This window comes from Neoarius graeffei, chromosome 1 (assembly GCF_027579695.1).
Source record: "Neoarius graeffei isolate fNeoGra1 chromosome 1, fNeoGra1.pri, whole genome shotgun sequence".
NCBI lineage: Eukaryota > Metazoa > Chordata > Actinopteri > Siluriformes > Ariidae > Neoarius > Neoarius graeffei.
This window is the reverse complement of record NC_083569.1, coordinates 56,478,701-56,498,261: the sequence shown is the minus strand read 5'-3', so window position 1 is coordinate 56,498,261 and position 19,561 is coordinate 56,478,701. Positions and strand designations below refer to the sequence as shown.

At 41.7% G+C, this 19,561-nt stretch overlaps 1 protein-coding gene across 2 annotated transcripts in view; it reads right to left on the bottom strand.

The window, feature by feature from the left end:
• The window catches only part of dhx15 (DEAH (Asp-Glu-Ala-His) box helicase 15), an 80,070-nt gene that overhangs the window by 48,729 nt on the left and 11,780 nt on the right, over positions 1 to 19,561 (bottom strand). For both annotated transcript variants that reach the window (XM_060935315.1, XM_060935306.1), the window contains exon 2: positions 7,187 to 7,556. In XM_060935315.1, coding sequence (XP_060791298.1) covers positions 7,187 to 7,556 — 370 coding nt within the window. The remainder of the gene's footprint in view (positions 1 to 7,186; positions 7,557 to 19,561) is intronic.

The following is a 19,561-nucleotide window of genomic DNA, read 5'->3' as shown; positions in this document are numbered from 1 at the left end:
TTTGAACTGTCCCACAGATGTCATCATAAATGTATAGCCAAATATTTTTTTAAACAGGAACTTTGCATTCTGTGTTTATTATTGTTACAGTAGTAACAAGGTCAGAGAAAGCTACATTGTGTGTTTGTAGACCTGGAGAAGGCATACGATAGAGTGCCGAGAGATGAGTTATGGTATCGTATGAGAAAGAGTGGAGTGAATGAGAAGTATATTCGAGCGGTGCAAGACATGTACTGTATGAGAACAGTGAAACAGCAGTGAGGTGTGCAGTTGGAACAACTGAATGGTTCAAGGTGAAGGTGGGACTCCATCAAGGATCTGCTTTGAGTCCTTTCTTGTTTGCCATAGTGATGGATAGCTTGACGGACGAAGTGAGGCAAGAGTCACCATGGAACATGATGCTTGCGGATGATATTGTGATATGAGGTGAAAGTAGAAAGGAGGTTGAGCTGGGTTTGGAGGGATGGAGGTATGCATTGGAACGAAGAGGAATGAAGGCAAGCAGGAACAAAACAGAATACATGTGCATCAATGAGAACGGGGATGAGAGTGTAGTGAAGATGCAAGGAGTAGACGTAAAGAAAGTTGGTGAATTCAAGTACCTGGGGTCAACTGTGCAGGAAAATGGGGGCTGCGATAGTGAGGTGAGAAAGAGAGTGCAGGCAGGGTGGAGCGGTTGGAGAAGGAAAAGTGAAAGGTAAGCTGTAAAAGACAATAGTGAGACCAGCTGTGATGTATGGATTGGAGACCGTACCCTTAACAAAGAGACAAAGGTTTGCGATGGGAGTGACGAGGTTGGACAGGATAAGGAACGAGCAGATCAGAGGGACAGCGCATGTGGAGAGCTTGGGAATTAAGCTAAGAGAGATGAGACTGAGATGGTACGGGCACATCCTGAGAAGAGATGCAGAGCATGTGGGAAGGAGAATGTTGAGGATGGAGCTGCCAGGCACACGAAAACGAGGAAGGCCAAAGAGGAGATCCATGGATGTGGTGAGAGAGGACATGAAAGTGGCAGGTGTGGTAGAGAAGGATGCAGAAGACAGGGAGCAACGGAGACGAAGGATCTGCTGTGGCGACCCCTAATCGGGAGCAGCCAAAAGATGATGATTATTGTTACAGTAGTAGCTGAGCTAGTCTGCGTTGGTGAAGGGAAATTTACCCCCCCGCATAAATATATACAACGGATACATTAACAACTTCCAATTTTTTATATATATAAGTCAATGGTTTTGGGATCTTGGTGATGGTAATGCTTTGAGTAACTGACTAATTTTATATTCCTTTAATATTATCTTTCTAATAATTTAACACTATAAACTAATGAATATTATAAAATATTTACTACATAGGACAGAACATTAAATTTACTCAGCTTGTGTTATATTCAGATAATTTTTTTTGCAATTATATAATTATTTACACTTTCATTTAATAAAAGGCAAAATAAACCCCAAACTACGCTGCAATCAATTGCAAACACATGCACTTTTACTGAGTTAAAACCTTGATTTAGAAGTTACTTGGTGGCAACACAAATTTTGTTTCCCGTTCTCCTATGTAGTGACGTGCGTATGTAGTTTTGTGGTGAAAGCTTATTGAAATGTGATCATTGCACAACTTTCGTTTCATGATCATGTTGAAATGTGTTACTGTTGACCTGGCACCGTTTTGTTAACACATGGTGTCCTCATAAAGCCTTTTTTCTTCATTAACAGGAACAAGGTGAAAACTAAATATTTATCCTAAGGCCACCAATTCCCTCTTAAAGTTGGCAAAATCGCTTTGCCCCGGACCTGATCGGGGCCTGCAGCCCCTGGACCCCGGCTTTCTCACTTCTTTTTTCATTTTGGGGTTGACCGCTATGTTCAACCATCTTAACAATAAAAAGTGACCGTGTCAGTACCACCATAAAATGCTCCTAAGCTGCGGTCTCAAAAGTAGCTGGTCACCGGCGGCAAATCGCCATCTGTGGCTAGTTATGCCGCCGGCTATTGTCAGTCGAGTCACAAAATTTAATATTAAATATTTCTGACGGCAAAAAAAAAAAAAAAAAAAAGTTGTGAACGTAAATTACATCCACTGTCATGTATGTCCGTTGCCACGTCAACTTTGTTTACATCCTCGACATGAGTGCAGCCATTACTGCCCCTTGTGCCATATGTAAGCCGTACTCTGATTGGCTTAAGGCCTCTGCATGCTCTTGCGACAAGGCTTTTGCAGATAGCTTTTCGTAGACAGTTGTAATTTATCGTTGAGCGGGGAGTAAGGCTACGTTCACACTGCAGGCTGAAGTGACTCAAATCCGATCTTTTCGCCCATATGTGACCTGTATCCGATCTTTTATTGACAATATGAACGACACAGATCCGATTTTTTCAAATCCGACCCAGGCCGTTTGGATATGTGGTCCTAATTCCGATTCCTATCCGCTCTTTTCATATGCGACTTCAGTCTGAACCGCCAGGTCGCATTCATCCGACTTACACGTCATCAACAAGCCACAAACGTCACTATTCTGCGCTGAAGTAGGCGGCGGGTCTCTCAAAAAAAGTTACAACAACATGGCGCATAATCATCCCACCCAGATTTAAATTCACTTCGTTCGGTCCCCCCCACTTATAGGGAGGAAAAAACGTCTATGCTGTCTTTCTTTGCATAAGGCAAACCTCACGGAAAAATCAAAAGACTAATTACCATTCGGTTTATTGAGGTGCACGGCAGTGTATACATAGTTGCAACAACTCACATAAAACAAAACAAAGACTGATATTCGGTTGGTTGAGCTGCGCAGACTGCACAGGTTGCTCAAGCTTGGTTGCTATGGTATCCCACAAGTTTGACAGGCATATCGAGGTTGGGGTTGGTTTGCTGGCAGCTTTGTCCCCCCCAGTTTTTTGTCCCCCCCAGTTCCAAAAACGTATCTGCGCCCCTGCGCATGACATCAATGCGAGGGACGCTTCGGGCTGTGAAGGTTCTGAATCTTCTCAATGGAAGGACGCAGAGGTTAGGGAGCTGATTTCCATTTGGGGGGATGCAGCTATTCAAGCTAGATTGGATGGGTCATACCGCAACCGGGCGGTTTTACTTCCGTAAACACTGGCCATGCTCACTGTGTGTGACGTCGTCGTATCCTGCAATGCGCATGCGGAACACTTTTAGGTCGCTTTTCGTTCATACTGAGGATCACATACAAGTCGCATATATTTGTTAATGTGAACGACCTCACAAAAAAATCGGATTTCACAAAAAAATCAGAATTGAGCATTAAGCCTTGCAGTGTGAACGTAGCGTAATAGGCGTGCGCGATGTTATTCACCGGCACAACGCAAGGGGGCACGAAGTCGCTAGGAGTAGTTGGTGGGTGTGGTTAGTGGAGTGTTTATCCTCCGGTTACTTATAATGACTAGAACTTTTTTATATAATGACTAGAACTGGAGTCGTATAGATGTACGTACTTCCTCAATCAACCGCTCTTCGTGCTGCTCCATCTTCGCTTGTGTTTTTAAAAATGCCGGTCGTGAAAACAAACCAAACCGGGAAAGTAGGGAAGCGGAAGTGCGTGTACAGCGGATGTAGAGTGGACTAATCAGAGCCCTCTTGTCTGCGAGGCTTCTGCAGTGGTCACAATTTTTGGGAGGTGCGTGCAGAGCGTCTGCGAAGGTGGGGGGGCTACGCAGATGCTATCTGCGACAGTCTGCGAGGACTACGTTGTCAGCATAAATTGGCCTTCAGAGTGTTCCATGGACTGTGAATGGTTCATACCATCATGTGACTCACAAATGGCGACGAAGAGTTGCAAGCAGCTCCATGCTGGATGCGTGGCTAAAAAGGTCTAGAGGGAAAGGCAAGTACGTTTTGAACGCAAATTTATTGTGTCATTGTGTTGATATAGAAAAATAAATACGTCTTAGTCCACCGTTTCTCAGCCTTGCTTAAGACATTATAATCGCAGATCGTAAAGTTGACTCTGCGTTTGACAGCTGCTCGAAAAAACAAACCGCGTGCGTAACAACGCTAATCAAGCTTAAGCTAGACGACCCGCCTCAAATACCCGTCCCGGGTAAATGTTATCCCAATTTTACATGACCTGTTCCAAGCCATCCCGCCCCATGAAAAATTCGTACTTGCATCTCTCTCTCTCTCATATTATATTTATGTATAAAAAAAAAAAAAAAATATATATATATATATATATATATATATATATATATATATATATATATATATATATATATATATATTTTTTTTTTTTCTTTTTCAAGATTTCACCATATTCAATAGTATTAGAGAATCTGGAGAAACTTGTCACCTTAGCTTAGTCAAAGTGCACATTAGACTTAAAATTATATCATCCATATGTGGATTTCAATCGGACTACTTGTGTTTGTTTGCAAATATTTCTGAAATTTGATAAAAGTGACTGAGGTATGGTTTCATATTTCAAGTTTCCAAATAGTATTGATTACCCTTTATTTTCACTGTTAAAAGTTACCAGAGGCCACCATTTCTCAGTGCATTTCATAAAATTTTCCGTGCCCAAAGGGGGCGCACCCCCCTTTGAAACGCGCACCCCCCTTTGAACCCCCCCCGCACGCTTTGCGTGCATCATGTCTGCCGCTGGCAGACATTTTACCATTTTGCACCCTGCTGTAAATTATTTGTACCCTGCTATTCTCCCAAACTTTGAAGCCCCTGCCTAAGTCACCAGATGCCGGCAAATGGGCTCCCTTTTTCAAAATTTTCTGGGGGGGGACCGCCCTCTCATACTCTCACCCCACGCAGCCCTGCAGGCCACCCGAAAGTTAGGGCTTTATTTTGATCCTGGGGAGAACACTGCAAGAGGACTTCACTCAGCAAAGCCCTTTTGTTTTGAACTGCAATCTAACAATTAAACTGCTACCAAAAGTAACTGAACTTGAACTGTCAACTTGTATATAGCTTGTATATAAAAGTTGGGTTGTTTAGGCTTTTTGAACTTGTACCATTTTTACTGTTAGAACTTTGGACAATGGATTGACAGAACATTGAATTACATTTGATCAGAATCAGCAATCAATATTGGTAAGCTACCCCCCCGTTCTTAACTTTTTGTAAAATCTATAATCATCCCATCTAATGTGCATGTATAATGATGATAATGGCTTTGAGTGGTCTATCAGATATAGTCCATTCAGCTAGCATCATATTGAACTCATCTTCGACTCCTTCAGTGTCACTCTAGCTGAATGGAATATATCTGATAGACCACTCAAAGCCAGCCAATATTATTTAAATATCGCACAAAGCCACAGGTGATCCATCCAACAACACGACAGTGCGATACTGCATTTATAAAACAGTTCTATAAACAAGACAGTAATACTGTGTAGTTGACATTTTAAACAAAATATAGTTCTGACGAACTGACAGCCCATAGCAAGTGTCGTACCGCCATCAAAGGAACAAACTATCGCTAGAACTGGAATTTTATGTGGCATCAGACAAGCAAAGTGATAAACAGTGAAATATACCAGTGCTTTATACGCAGGATCAGCAGTCTTAGAACACTACTTGTCCAATCAAATCAGTCAACCCAAACAGTTGTATATAGTTATATTTAATAATATCAACCTGTTCAAGTTCTACCACACAGAATCTTGGTTCAAGCGTAGGCAGAGTGGCTGATGTGTATTAGGGCAGAACAGCCCAGTGAAATCACAGCGTGCTGCTGCTTCATAGCTCCTCTCTCCTGGTACGTCAACAGGCTATTCTAAAGGTCCAAGTGAGTGTCCTGGGAAAATCGCCAGATCCACTACTATCCTGAGAAGCGATTACTGAAGATGAATAAACGAATTAATGAATGCGCTGGCTCTGCTCTGACAGCACAAGCAACGTCACGAGACTGGAATACACATTTTGCATATTTAAGCCTGACCCTTTTCAAAACGAACTCGATGAGTTTTGAGCATCTCTTCTCAGAAACCACACGTCAATCAGATACAAAACATTTCATACCAATTAGCGGAACTTTTCCGTGATAGATGTGAACAATTATGTTATTTCCTTGCTTTAAGATAACCCATCAGTACCTGTTTTACACTTAGATTAAAGACTGAGCTTGAGATACTGGAATATCTGTATTTATATTATCCACATTCACTGGATACGAGCAATCGCGCACTTTGATTAGCCTAGTAGTAGAGTAGCCATCAGCTCTTATACCATGAGTAGAGAAAAACGAAAATGGCAGAGCATGCTGCTGAACCAACCAAGGATGAAATTTAAAAAAAAAAAAACCCTACTCAAAAACACCTCCCCCACACCCCAAAAAACAAAAACAGCAAGAAAATATGGCATGAGAGTATTTGATGGCAAGAACGCATCTTTAATTTTTCAAGAATTGGGGGCATCTTGGCTCAGGTGGATAAGGCGCCATACTATAAATCCGGGTACCAGGGTTCGATTCCAACCTGAGATCATTTCCCGATCCCTCCCCGTCTCTCTCTCCCGCTCATTTCCTGTCTCTACACTGTCCTATCCAATAAAGGTGAAAGAAAGCCCCTCCAAAAAAAAATCTTTAAAAAATAATTTTTCAAGAATTATTGCATTTTTCACAAATTGCTAGTCGTTTCGCCGGTTTGTTTACATTCTAAGCGGAAATTTTGTCAGACGTTTTGCGTAAATTTTTTTATTTATTGAATTTGCAAAAAATAAGAATGCTCAGTTTCTTAAAATCCAGTGAATGTGGATCGAATAAAACCGTTATTTCACTCCATCATCATACATGGCTTATAGCCAACTCGGTGCTTTGCACTTCATCGGCTATCAGCTCGTGTACGACTCAGTTTCGTGGAATAACTGTTAAATATGAGTTTAATGGAAATTACTGGTACCTAATTTTTTTTTTTTAAATGAGAAATTTTAAAATGTCTGATGGCATTATTGGAAAAAGTTCCTATAATGAAAAAAATATACATCAACATTTAACTTCTATAGGAAGTTTATCACAATTGTTTGGTTAATGATTAAGCTATTAAGTAGAACTTTGCATTATTATAAACAAAGCCCTAAAACCCAACAGAGGTGATATGAGCTACCTGACAGACATGACTGTATGTAGTCTCGACTGAAGCAGTGATTTAAAGCCAAGTCTTATGGCTCCTTTGACAGCCATCTATATTTGCATCCCTGCAGTGTAACAAACCTGCGTGGTCTTGCCGGAGCCGGTCTCTCCCACCAACACAAAGCTTTGATGGCGTGTAAGGATCTCATGGAAGCGCTCTTTGTACTCCCAGACAGGAAGCTGCAGACGCTTCTTGAGGATTTCGTAGTAGCGTGGCGTGTGGGGTAGGTTGGTGAAGGGGTTGATCTGCTGATGGATGGCTGTCTGTTTCAGAGGAAGCATCCCTCCTCCAGATGCTGCACTCATGTTCAGGGCTGAGTTGGGAACTTTGCTGTCCCTGTCTCGCTCCCTGTCTCTGTCCCGCTCCCTGTCCCTGTCCCGATCTCTGTCACGATCCCGATCGCGGTCCCGGTCCTTCGACCTTTCATCTCGATCTCTGTCACGGTCTTTTCTGTAGAGGATTGAAGGAAAATTTTAAATTAAATTAGTAAATTCAAACAGATCCTATACTAAGTAACTTTAAAAACGCACAATGGAATTCAACACGATATCACTTTAGATCCATGCATATATTTGAAATGTATGATATTGTATGTAATGCACACACATCTTGAAACATCGATAAAGGACATTTATTGTCAAACTCAAGAATTAATTCACAATAAAAAAATTCAAAGTGACAGTTGGTCCATGTTCGGACCGTCATGCTGGAGATTCTGGGTCTGTGTCGTCCAGGGGTCTCAGCAGCAGTGACTGAGGGTGTCAGGAATCTGTCACGGAGGTGAGCTAGCCTGATGTGCTGATCCTGAACTGGCGTCGTGACTCGAGGCTGACCAGGGCGTGGACGATCCCTGGTGCTCCCTGTCTGTCTGTAACGCTGACTCAAACGGGAAATGAACACCGAAGTGCCGGGCGACCTCTGTCTGTGTACTTCCGGCACGCAACATCCCAATGGCCTGTTCACGTCGATTTTGGCTTAGGCGTGGCACCTTCAATAATGACAATTTTCCCATCATTTCCCCCGGGTATTTATAGGCAAGATTGTGTGTGTACAGTGTATGCAAAATTTGTTTGAAAATTAAAGCCTGTCCATGTCATTGACTACCCGAGTCATATTGTACGTTATTGAGTACAACTCCCTTAAATTCTGATTTGAGCACAGATTTGGAACTTATTCGGGCGGAACGAAGTTATTTTTCCATTGTGATACATTTCTTTTCTTCTTGAGATAAACTCAGCACGAATTCAGCAAGTTTTATCAATGTGCGTTTTTAAAGTTACTTAGTGTATTAACAAATATGGAAGTGGCTTGCATATCAGACATGATATGCAACAAACTTAAATTTGACCTACTGACTTCTGTGTGCCTCATTGCTACATCACAGTCACAATAACGTGTTTTTTTTTTTTAATTTTTCATCTGTAAACCAACAGCATTCAGTAAATGCTGCTGAAAACATGACTAAATAATCCGCATCATTTCAAAAGAGTCATATAAAATACACAAAACTGTGCTGCTGAAACAGACTTGCAGTTTGCTCTCCATTATACATTGCATTTACTGTATATTAACCTGAAAATGAGATGTACACTAATATATTGTATATAAATGATGTTTCGCTCGCACAATTCTGCATAGAAAGCCAACTGCCTCTGGTGTGCGTCCTTAGTACACACAAGCCCCTTTTCACATACAAAGCCCAGTAACATCTCATCTCATCATCTCTAGCCGCTTCATTCTTCTACAGGGTCGCAGGCAAGCTGGAGCCTATCCCAGCTGACTACGGGCGAAAGGCGGGGTACACCCTGGACAAGTCGCCAGGTCATCACAGGGCTGACACATAGACACAGACAACCATTCACACTCACATTCACACCTACGGTCAATCTAGTCACCAGTTAACCTAACCTGCATGTCTTTGGACTGTGGGGGAAACCGGAGCACCCGGAGGAAACCCACGCGGACACGGGGAGAACATGCAAACTCCACACAGAAAGGCCCTCACCGGCCCCGGGGCTCGAACCCAGGACCTTCTTGCTGTGAGGCGACAGCGCTAACCACTACACCACCGTGCCGCCCGCCCAGTAACATATCAGATAAAAACACCACAGGATACGTCCATTTTAATTCCTACTCAATCTTCCAAAACAGTAAAGTAATGGGTGTTGGGTAGTTCCACCCAGGGCTTTCCCCAAAGCACGGGTCAGCGCCGCGCCGACGTCAGCTGTCACTTTCTCTCTCTCACACACACAAAAACAAACAAACCGCAAAGTACTTTCCACACCTAAACATCTCCTATTCCCCTCTGAAAATGAGTAATAACTATAGAAATAGGAAGATATTGTAAGAGGTCTTGACCCAGGGTATTCAAATGGCAGCCCTCGGGCCAGGTCCAGCCCATGGAGCAATTTATACTGGCCCCTTAAGTAGTATAAAGGGGGGGGGGGAATAAATAAATAAATCCCACGTCCAGATGCATGCGCTGCTCTCCGCTCACACAACTATGGTCCTGTTCTTCCGAGCACGTGAGCACATTAATTTGGCAAAATGTCTCTTTCTCCTTTAAAAAAAGTGAAACGCTGACACAGAAAACAGGCAATTCAACAGTGAATGGACAGAGAAATACCCTCTCTGTGTGAATGTTGATGGAGAGTTTGCATTCAAAGCAAAGGAGCTAGTAACGTCATTAAATGAAGCGTCTTTACAACTCGAACTCATTGACATTCAGTCAGCAGGTGACCTGCGACAGTCATTACAGCTGGCAGGTTCTGAAAAGTTTTGGATTCATGACGTCAGCCATGAGAAATTCCCTCATTCAAGGGGTCTTGCTCTTTTTATCCTCACAATGTTTGTCGGTACTTCCACATGCAAACCGTCATTCTCAGACATGAATGCCATTAAAACTAATAATCACGCACCCCTCACTGCCCACAATCTGCCCCGCTGTATGTGCATTGCCCTGACCACACACCCACCTGACGTAACTGCTCTTGCTAAATCAAACAAATGCCATTTCTCTCATTAGGTGGCAAATGTTGGCTGATTTGTGAAATGTCTGACGCAATTTCAATAGAATTACTTTGCTTTGATAAAACACTGCACGGATGTGTTGTCAGTTCCCCAGAGGAAAAAACACCGCTTTTTACAACAGTCTTCTCTTTGTCTTTCAGAAACAAATCAGCTCTTATATTGGGCTCAATCTCTCGCTCTCTCTCTTAAAGGGGTTCGAGGAGAAACAAGTCAGAATTCAGTAAGATCTGGCCAATGTCTCATAACTTTACTTCTTAATTTAAACTCCTAAGAAATAGTCCAATTTCAAAGCCCAAATAAGGCCAATTTAAGTTCAACTTAAAATCTTAAAAATAAGTGCTCTTCTGCCATTCTTTTGCTTCTGAAGGGATTTTAGGAGAAACAGATCAGAATTCAGTAAGATCTTGCTTATTTCTGTGAGACAAAGACAGGACTGTTGTAAGCAGTAATAGTTTCCTCTGGGTCATTCTATACTACGCACTTGCCTTTTTGGGGGGGGGGGTTTGTTGGTACAATTGCGTGCAATTAAGTCTTCGTTAAATGAGTGAGATTTTCAATGTGATGTGTCTCGCCTGGACTGATTTCTTAACATACCATCTGAAAGTAGAAAGGCTTGAGCCTTTGTCTTAAAAACAAACAATGCATTGATGTTATGCAGTTACAAAATTAATTTATTAATTTATATATATATATATATATATATATATATATATATATATATATATATATATATTTTAGAGCTGTCAAAAATGTCGCGTTAACGCGTTAACTTGACTCAATTTTAACGGCGATAATTTTTTTATCGCGAGATTAACACTCTGTGACATGATGCCACGCCCCGCACAGCCAGAGTCCTCTGCCCTCCCCCAAAGAGCCACGGTGCTCGGCTTAGGTTTCGTTTTCCCATCGGCGGCTCCAGCCCGACTTTGCAGTGGCTGTGACAAGACGTGTTATGCTCTGCAATAAAAATTAAAAAAAAAAAAAAAAATTGGTACAACCAGTGTTCGAACTATGCCGATATTTTCGGGGGGGGGGGGGGGGGGGGGGGGGTCCCTTATTTTCCCTTTTTTTTGGGGGGTGTGTGTGTGTGTGTGTGCTTGCGCTTGTCTCAGAGCGCAGCTCTCCATCGCGCGCTCACTTCAGATATGCAAATGCCTCCCGTTACACACGATTGCTATGTCAATAAACATCATTTTGACAATATTTTAGAGACCCCCCAACATTTCCCAAATCATGTTTTCAAGGGATCTCATGTCTGTTTCAGGGGATCTCGGATCCCCCGTGTACCCCCGTAGTTCGAACGGTGAGCAAGCCCATTCACTTTATGCTGATAAGAGAATTACAATGGTTTTTCATGTGACAAAAATGTGCGATTAATCGCGAGTTAACTATGACAGTCGCGACATTAATCGCGATTAAATATTTTCATCGCTTGACAGCACTAAAAAAAATAAAATTATATATATAAAAAAACCACACCTATTATATTGTTGTACTTTACTATCTGTTCATGTGATTACTCATATTTCAAGCTGTATCTCTCAGGACCCTTCTTTGGAATACTTTTCATGAACTGACCCTTATTACAAACTGATTAAATAGTCCTGGTCTAGACTATCCTGGTACTCAACCCAGAAGTGAAAATAAAGGGTTTCACTGCATGCACTGACTGCCATTTGGAACCATACATAAAACCATGCTCTCGGCGCTGGTCACTAGATGGCACTGTTGTGTGACTTGACCTTGATTCTGTTCCTGGCATCCTGGAACTGGAAAATGAAGAGGCGTGCTACGAAGTGTTTTCCTTTCAAATCTAATTTTGCCCTTTAAAATTTGCCCCTTGCATATTTGACAAGGTAAAAAACCAACAAATTTAATAAAATGTTGAATTGTGCCTAAATCAACCCTAGAGGCCACTAGAATGCACGATTTGAAGTTTCTAACTTCAAAAGTTCTGCAGGGGAGCATGCCCCCCGACCCTCCCAGTAGCCTTCAGGGCCCTCCGGACAAGACACATCAACAGCACCTCTCTGATATTTTTTCCCCCTGGGGAAAGCCCTGCCCACCTGACCCTATTTAACAGGATGCTATGGAACATGAACCATTGTGAGATGTGTAAAAACAAACAAGACCAGATAATTCATTTGAATTTCCAGCCAAATCTGCCAAATGTTTTCGCTCTTTATTGGCTCTAATTTTATAGTCTCTTTACAGCGACACAGTAGGAGTACTCGGATTATGTAGGTCCCAGTAGCAATATCACTGCATCATCATTTACATCACCACCAGCAACATCATGACTGATCAAGACACGTTAATCCCATGGTTCCAATTCCCACTGGAGCAATGGCAAAAAATGATGGATAGACAGATAGAGACATGACTGATCCCAAGCTGGGAAATTGTTAAATTTGTTAATATTACTAGATTGCCAGGGGATAGATTAAAGTTTTAACTTTAGAGTTTTGTTTCCATTCCCATAAAGCACAACAGCATGAAATAAACAGTTTTCATTGTGAACGTGATTGGGGTAATAGTGATCCCTTAACCTAGATGCACTTTGTACTGATTCACTTTTTTATTGCTGTGCACAGTGTCGGTGGACTGCCACTGATCAGACACTGTTTGGGCTGTGGATCATTCTCAGCATAGCAATGAGACTGACATGATAGTTGCATGGTGTTGCGTGTGATGCTGGCACGACTGTATCAGGTGCTTCTGGGATTCTTAAAGCATATACGCAGAGCCATGGCCTCACTTTTGTTTATAAATGCCTTGAGACCTCAAGAATGGCACAGGAATATTTTTAAGCATTAACAATAAATCTAATATAGTAATTTTTACAATTAAAGTGATTTATATAGGTAGCAGTCTGTGTGAATGACCTTGACATCCGTAAGGCAGCTGGGCCATAGAAGGTTCACGATGCACGCTGCATGCTGCACGCTACACGTTCACGTGAAGAACCGGACCCTGGGCCATTAAACTTCATGCTTGGATGTTCACGTGTTGCGTCTGTTCTACTTTGACCGAGTAACCAACAATATGGACTCTTCGGATGACGACGATTGCCTCATTCTGCTTTTACTGAGACAGAGGAAGAGAAAAAGGAAGAGAATTTGGAGCCGAGAACACTTCCTTCTGAGAGAAACCCGTGGTGAATTTCACCGAACATTCTATAATCTGCTTGACAATCCCGATGAAGAACTATTTTTCAATTATACCATTCAATTATATTTTTTCTGAAGTTTTCCCCTGAAAGCACAGAGTTATCTCCCTAGACCCGTTCTGATTGGCTGGCGCGGCGGTGACCGCATGCATTGACTGGAATTTCCATCTTCACGCCTAGAAAAAAGTGTGCATGTTCATTTCTCGCTTCACGCGTGAAGTGTGCAGCGTGCAACGTGAACGCCGTTCTATGGCCCAGAGCAAGTCATGCTACGTTTGTCCACTTTTCTTTACACGCGTGTAGCGTGCAGCATGCAGCGTGAACCTTCTATGGCCCAGCTGCCTAACGTCACAACAGGAAGTCTATTGGTCTCATCGCCATTTCCGCTATACTAAAACACAGAGCCGACTGCAACGCCGATCCTCCATTTTGAGCTAATTTATTGCCATGCCACATAGATGTGTTGCTGCACCTGCCAGCAACATAAAGTGGATTTACGTTGCATTCATGGCCCAAGAACGTTCAAACTGCAAAGATTTGAATGCGTTTTGCGAGAAGTTCATGCGCACATCGGGTGCCTACAAAGTGGCCTCTCCTCTGCACATTTTACTGAAGACTCATACGAGACCTCTGATCTGTTGAGGAGCGTTGGCTATAAGCCTGTATTGAAAGAGGGTGCAGTCCCAACAATTAAAGAAAAATAAAAAAGTATTTTTGAGCCGAGGGTTGTTGCTAAAACCCAGGATGGAACAGGATGGGACATATCGCTTGGGCAGTGACCTGCGCGGTTGTTGCTAAAACCAGTGACCTCCCATTCCGTCCTGGGTTTTAGTAATTGTCTGAGCCAAGCAGTAATGGTGGAGTACACAGTATGGAGAGAATGAGTGCAGCAGCCGTACGATTTCTTCACTGGCTATCACTGCCATCTCGCCCTTACATGGAAGAAGCAAATGAACGGAGAACTGAACAAACAACTGAAAGTCAGATTGTTTCAAAACAGTCGGCCATAAGTCCAGCCTTCAAGAAGCGAGAACACAGACGGGTAAGCTCTGACTCTCATTTGGATATTAAAACAAAAAAAACCAAACAAAAAAAAACAACAACTTTGTTTACCTGCATTTAGATTAATACATGTAACTTGTATTGTGTATTTAAGTTACCGATAAGATTAATTTGCTTCAGAATGTGATCGTCTCAGTTCATCTAATTATTTAATGAGCCTTTTACATTTTATCAGTGAAGTACATGCATGCATGTACATGTATGTTGCATAAGTTATAACACCTATCCCAGTGTTTTCCCCAGAAAAAAAATTAAAGCCCTAAATTCTGGCATGATAATACACAAACAATTGAGTGCCAATGGTGTGAAAGCAAGCGCCAAAGGCTCGAAGCGAGGGGGGGGATGCTCCCCCAGGAAATTTTTTGAAAATTGATGCTCTCAGGTGCATCTTCAGGGTCTCAGAGGTTTTAGATACATTATAGCAGGGGTGGGCAATTATTTTTTCCATGGGGCCACATGAGAAACAGAAAATTTTGTGGTGGGCCGGACCAAAAGGCTGAACTAAATTCTGCATAATATTAATTGTATTTCTTTATATAAAGCAATAAATAACATTGTTTTTACAAGCTGCTAAGACTGGTAAGAGTATGGAAAAAACGAGGTTGCCTTACAAAAAATGTCATTTATTCAGTCAAATTTCCCAAAACAATGGTTAACAAAATGTGAACGTTTGTACCTTTTTTTTTCCAGTCACATTCACCCCAAAACACAATAAAGACATCACAATATTGTCTTTCTACTCCAAATATCAAGCACCAAGTCCACCAAGCACTCGTTCACAAATTCCCCCTCCGAGAATGGCTTACTGTGTTTAGCGATTTTGTGGGAAAGCACAAAGCTGGTCTTGGTTGCTGCATCCCTGGATGTGTGACGCTTGGTAAAAAAGCCTTGCTGCTTTTCTAGCTTAGCCAGCAAAGCTTCCGATGTCCGTGCTATTTCAGCATCAGTCAAGTTTCGGTATTTCTCAGCGTGCTTCGTCTGGTAATGCCGACTCAAATTGCAGCCTTTGAACACAGCGATCCGCTCACCGCAAACCAAACACACGGCTTTATCTCTGACTTCAGTAAATAAATACTTAGCAGTCCATGTTTTGTTGAAAGCCCTGCATTCGGCATCTACCTTTCTTCTTTTTGCGGACATTTTGGGGGCTAAAGTCTTCTTGTGACCTGCTCGCAACAACGTCGATTCGGTGTAGGTATCAGATCTACAGATCGGCTCGGGCTCCGGCGCCTGCTGGTGACGTCACACTACGTGATTGGCTGGACCGTTTGAAGGATGATGTACAAGTTTGTGGTTGGTCTGGACAAATTACGGAAGTAGTTATCGCGGGATTAGGTTTCGTGGGATTTCATGTCATGTTCATGTCGCGCGCATTGCGTTTTTGTTGAACACAACTTCAAAATAAAAGCAATGCACATTCAGTCCATGCATGAGATGAAATTAGAAAATACGTTTATTTTGTAATTTCTAATTAACCTTACGCGGGCCGGTCAGAATGAACCAAAGGGCCGGATGCGGCCCACGGGCCGTAAAATGCCCAGGTCTGCATTATAGGATAGATTTTAAGAGTGCTTCAATGATTTCTGACCTAAATAGTATTAATGTATACACATTTGAAATCTCACCTTAAAGTTAAACATGCAAATTAAACTGTTTTGTTCTAGATTACTGAGGTATATGATGGATTGAAACTCTACGGGGATCCCTTAATTATCTATGATCAAGTAGTGTTGTGACAAAATTGTGCATGAAAATATGAACAGTGGTTTGCTCCAGCTTATGCAATCCAGTGAAGAGAATCGATCATCATGACCTCCTGTTGATCACAAAGGGATCTGAACCTAAGACCTGCCACCTTAAAATAAGTTGCTGTATTACTATAACTGTAATGATTTAGAATGTTTCGGATGCAATTACCATAATATATGTAGAACTAAGATGCACTGAAAAGAAAAGTAAGGCAACTGCATATTATAAAGTTTAAATTTTGGCACATTATTAAATGGACTAGATTAAGATTAAAACATATTTAAAGGAAAACTTAATTTCTACAGTTTAAGTTTGCAGAAAGATTATGTACTTTTAAACACATTTCATGAAGGGAATTTGTTAATAAGTGTCAAATGTAGTATAATTGCGAATAATAATGATAAGTGTATTTGGCAGTGTGAGGTCACGGCGAGCCTTTAACAAAAGAATAATCCGGAGCCGCCTTTTGTTAAATGGATCCCAGTGACATCACACTGCCAAAAATGCTTATGATGATTATTTGAAATGATGCTGTATTTGACACATTTGGACAACTTCACTTGGTGAGAGTGTTTATAAGTACATAATCTGTCTGCAAACCCAAACTAATGAATTAAGTTTTCTACTCCTTTAAAGCAGATTCATTCTCGTTGGCTTTTGCTCGGCCCAATGTTGGGCAGCCCTCTCATCGTCCATCTCGCTGTCATCCATGCTGATGTGGATTAATTTGTCCAGCGAGTCTTCTCCTAGCTTATTAAAATCAGTCGGCTTTGTCCGTCTGGTGGGGGACAACATCGGCAGCCAATGAGATGGCTTATAGTGAATCGGAAAATTCCGGGATGTCTGACGTTTTCTTTCGATGTTTTTATTGGACGGTTTGAACACGTGATCTTGACATAGCCAACAGATTAGTTTCTTTACATCATACCACGCGGACATATTACTTTGACAGAATCAACACAAGCATTGGGGGAAAAAAGGCCGCTTCTTTAACACAAATATCAATCAATATGTAAATGGATCTGTTATTTGCCCTCCTATGTATCTAGTTACTTGCGGGTAGGAAATTTAACGTATCAGATTTTAACTAAAGCGACTAAGCGTATCGGCAGGCAGAGCAAGCGTATCGGGGCCGATACGCTAAAACGCTTTAGGGAAACCATGCTATCCTGTTTTAATGAGAGTCAACCCACAATCAGTGGAGTCAAATCAGTCTTAGTTGAGCAAGTCGGTAACAGTATTTCTTACTTTCACCATAAAGTTTTATTTATAGCGAAGCTCTATACTTAAGAAAATATGGTAACCCATCGAGTTGATTTTTCATGGACAAACAGGGATCCCAGCTGTGTGTACACGTATGTACGTACGTACATCTGTCCGTGCCCCTCGTGATTTTTATTGGCTGTTTGAGTTTGGCGGGAACTAGAAGCGTGAGTGCGCCTACATGACTTATTTTTGTCTACAGATAATTTCATATTTATCGGGTTTTTCCACGGAGAAAAACTCAAACAGCGCAACAAAATAATATAATTTTTACAAACTTTAATACAAACTTTAAAAAGATGTCAGAACAAGTTCACCAAGGAGAGAAAAATGAAGTCAAAACCGGGAAGAGAAAGAGTTCTGACAGGAAGAAAAGGAAAGACGACTTGAAAGAGCGAGAGAAAGGCGAAGAAATCTTTCACAAGAAAAGCGACAAGCTGAAAGAGAAAGAAAATGTGTAAAAAATGAATTAATAGAAATGAGTTGTAAGAATTTAATTCTAAATAGTGATGTTGGTTTTGAAATCACTGCGAAATCCTGCAGGATCCGACAAGTTGACCTGAATCCAGTCAGTGTTTTCATGAATCTTGTATCTTTTGTTTTCAAAACATTTTGCAATAAATCCTGAAAGCACACTGTAGTTTATTAGTAATTATAAACTATAGGGCCAACTTACTCAATTCGGACTGGTCAATCAAGGAGGGCTTTTTTCCTTAACACAGGGCTGTATTTCTGAAATGCTACTGGCTAGTTCATTGCTTGGTTACAGTTACAAAAATTAGCAAATTGTGTCAACAAAATGGCTGACTCGCCAATGCCGCATTTCGCTATATTTGATGAAGAAAAGATAAACCTCAGAATCCTTGTGCTGTGTCTCCATGTCATGATGAAAGACGCTTTAGAAACTGATTCAAACGTGCAAGATAGTCTCGCGCCCTGTTTGGTTCAGAAAACGTGAATGACAAAATGTTGTGCACTTGAATGGCTTCCGAAACATGAATTTGGCCCTAGATATTATAAAACAAGTAATCATATAGTTCCTCATAAACTTAAGGATCAATTTCACTCGTGATTTCAAAGTTTTTAAATTTTCAAAACTTCGAAATCACTCATTAAATTAATCCTTAATTTTACTCGGCCCCATACGATTACCTATACTAAAAAGAATAATATTATACATGCGAGTTTGGAGAAATTTATCTTCTCATGATAAAACTGAAATTCAAACACAAAGTACATCACCTGTTGCATGTCTGTTTTCATTTGAATGGAAGCTCTGCGATTAGGTAGGACCTCATTTTATATTATGACTTTGGTCTATAGCTGTAAAAGGCCTCAGCCTTAAAGTGCATATTCTGGACCAATTTTGTTTTATATGAAAGTATGTCCCTTTACACACTCATCCAGAAGGGTAATTTTGCACAAGGCCATCTGTCTACAGCAGGAAAAAAATAAAATAAAACGCGTCTGGAAAAATCCCAAGGGAGTCTGGAGCCAGATTCGTGACGTCACCTGCAGAAGCGCCAGCAGGCTGCGAGAGCTTTGCACGGTTTCAGTGCACAGCCTGTGTAGACCAAGCGCTCCCATTTCTCTCTCATTGTCCGGTCTTTTGGGAAACGATGAGTACTAATCCCATCAAGATTGGTGCTGCTACACCCTCCTACGATACATCTGTTAACCATTTTAATAATTACGTGATAACGTTGAAAAAACTTGCAGAAAACCACCAGGTCGTTTTCTCGTAAACAAACTAGGGGTCGACCGATAATCGGCCTGGCCGATATTCTGCATTTTTAGGGTTATCGGTATCGGCCATAATTTCCACCGATATGCCGATTACATGCCTTTTTGCAGCCATTTCGTTCCTAACGCGACTGTCACTGCACGTCCTTTCCTGCACTCGCCTCTCTGAGTTCAAGAACACGGTCCCGCCCACCACAACATCTGATTTGTTTGGCACAAGAGATATAGCCAATCGACACGTGTAGCTAAACGCTGTGAACTGCTTCAAGGCGGCCGTATGGGCACTCGGGCAGAAACGGCACAAGGGATACAGCCAGTCAACACGCGTAGCTAAACGCTGTGAACTGTTTCAAGGCGGCCTATGGGCACTCGGGCAGAAGCAGATCCCACTTCAAGGTAAGGACACGCTGCTTTTGCCGCAATAAGTCACAAACACACA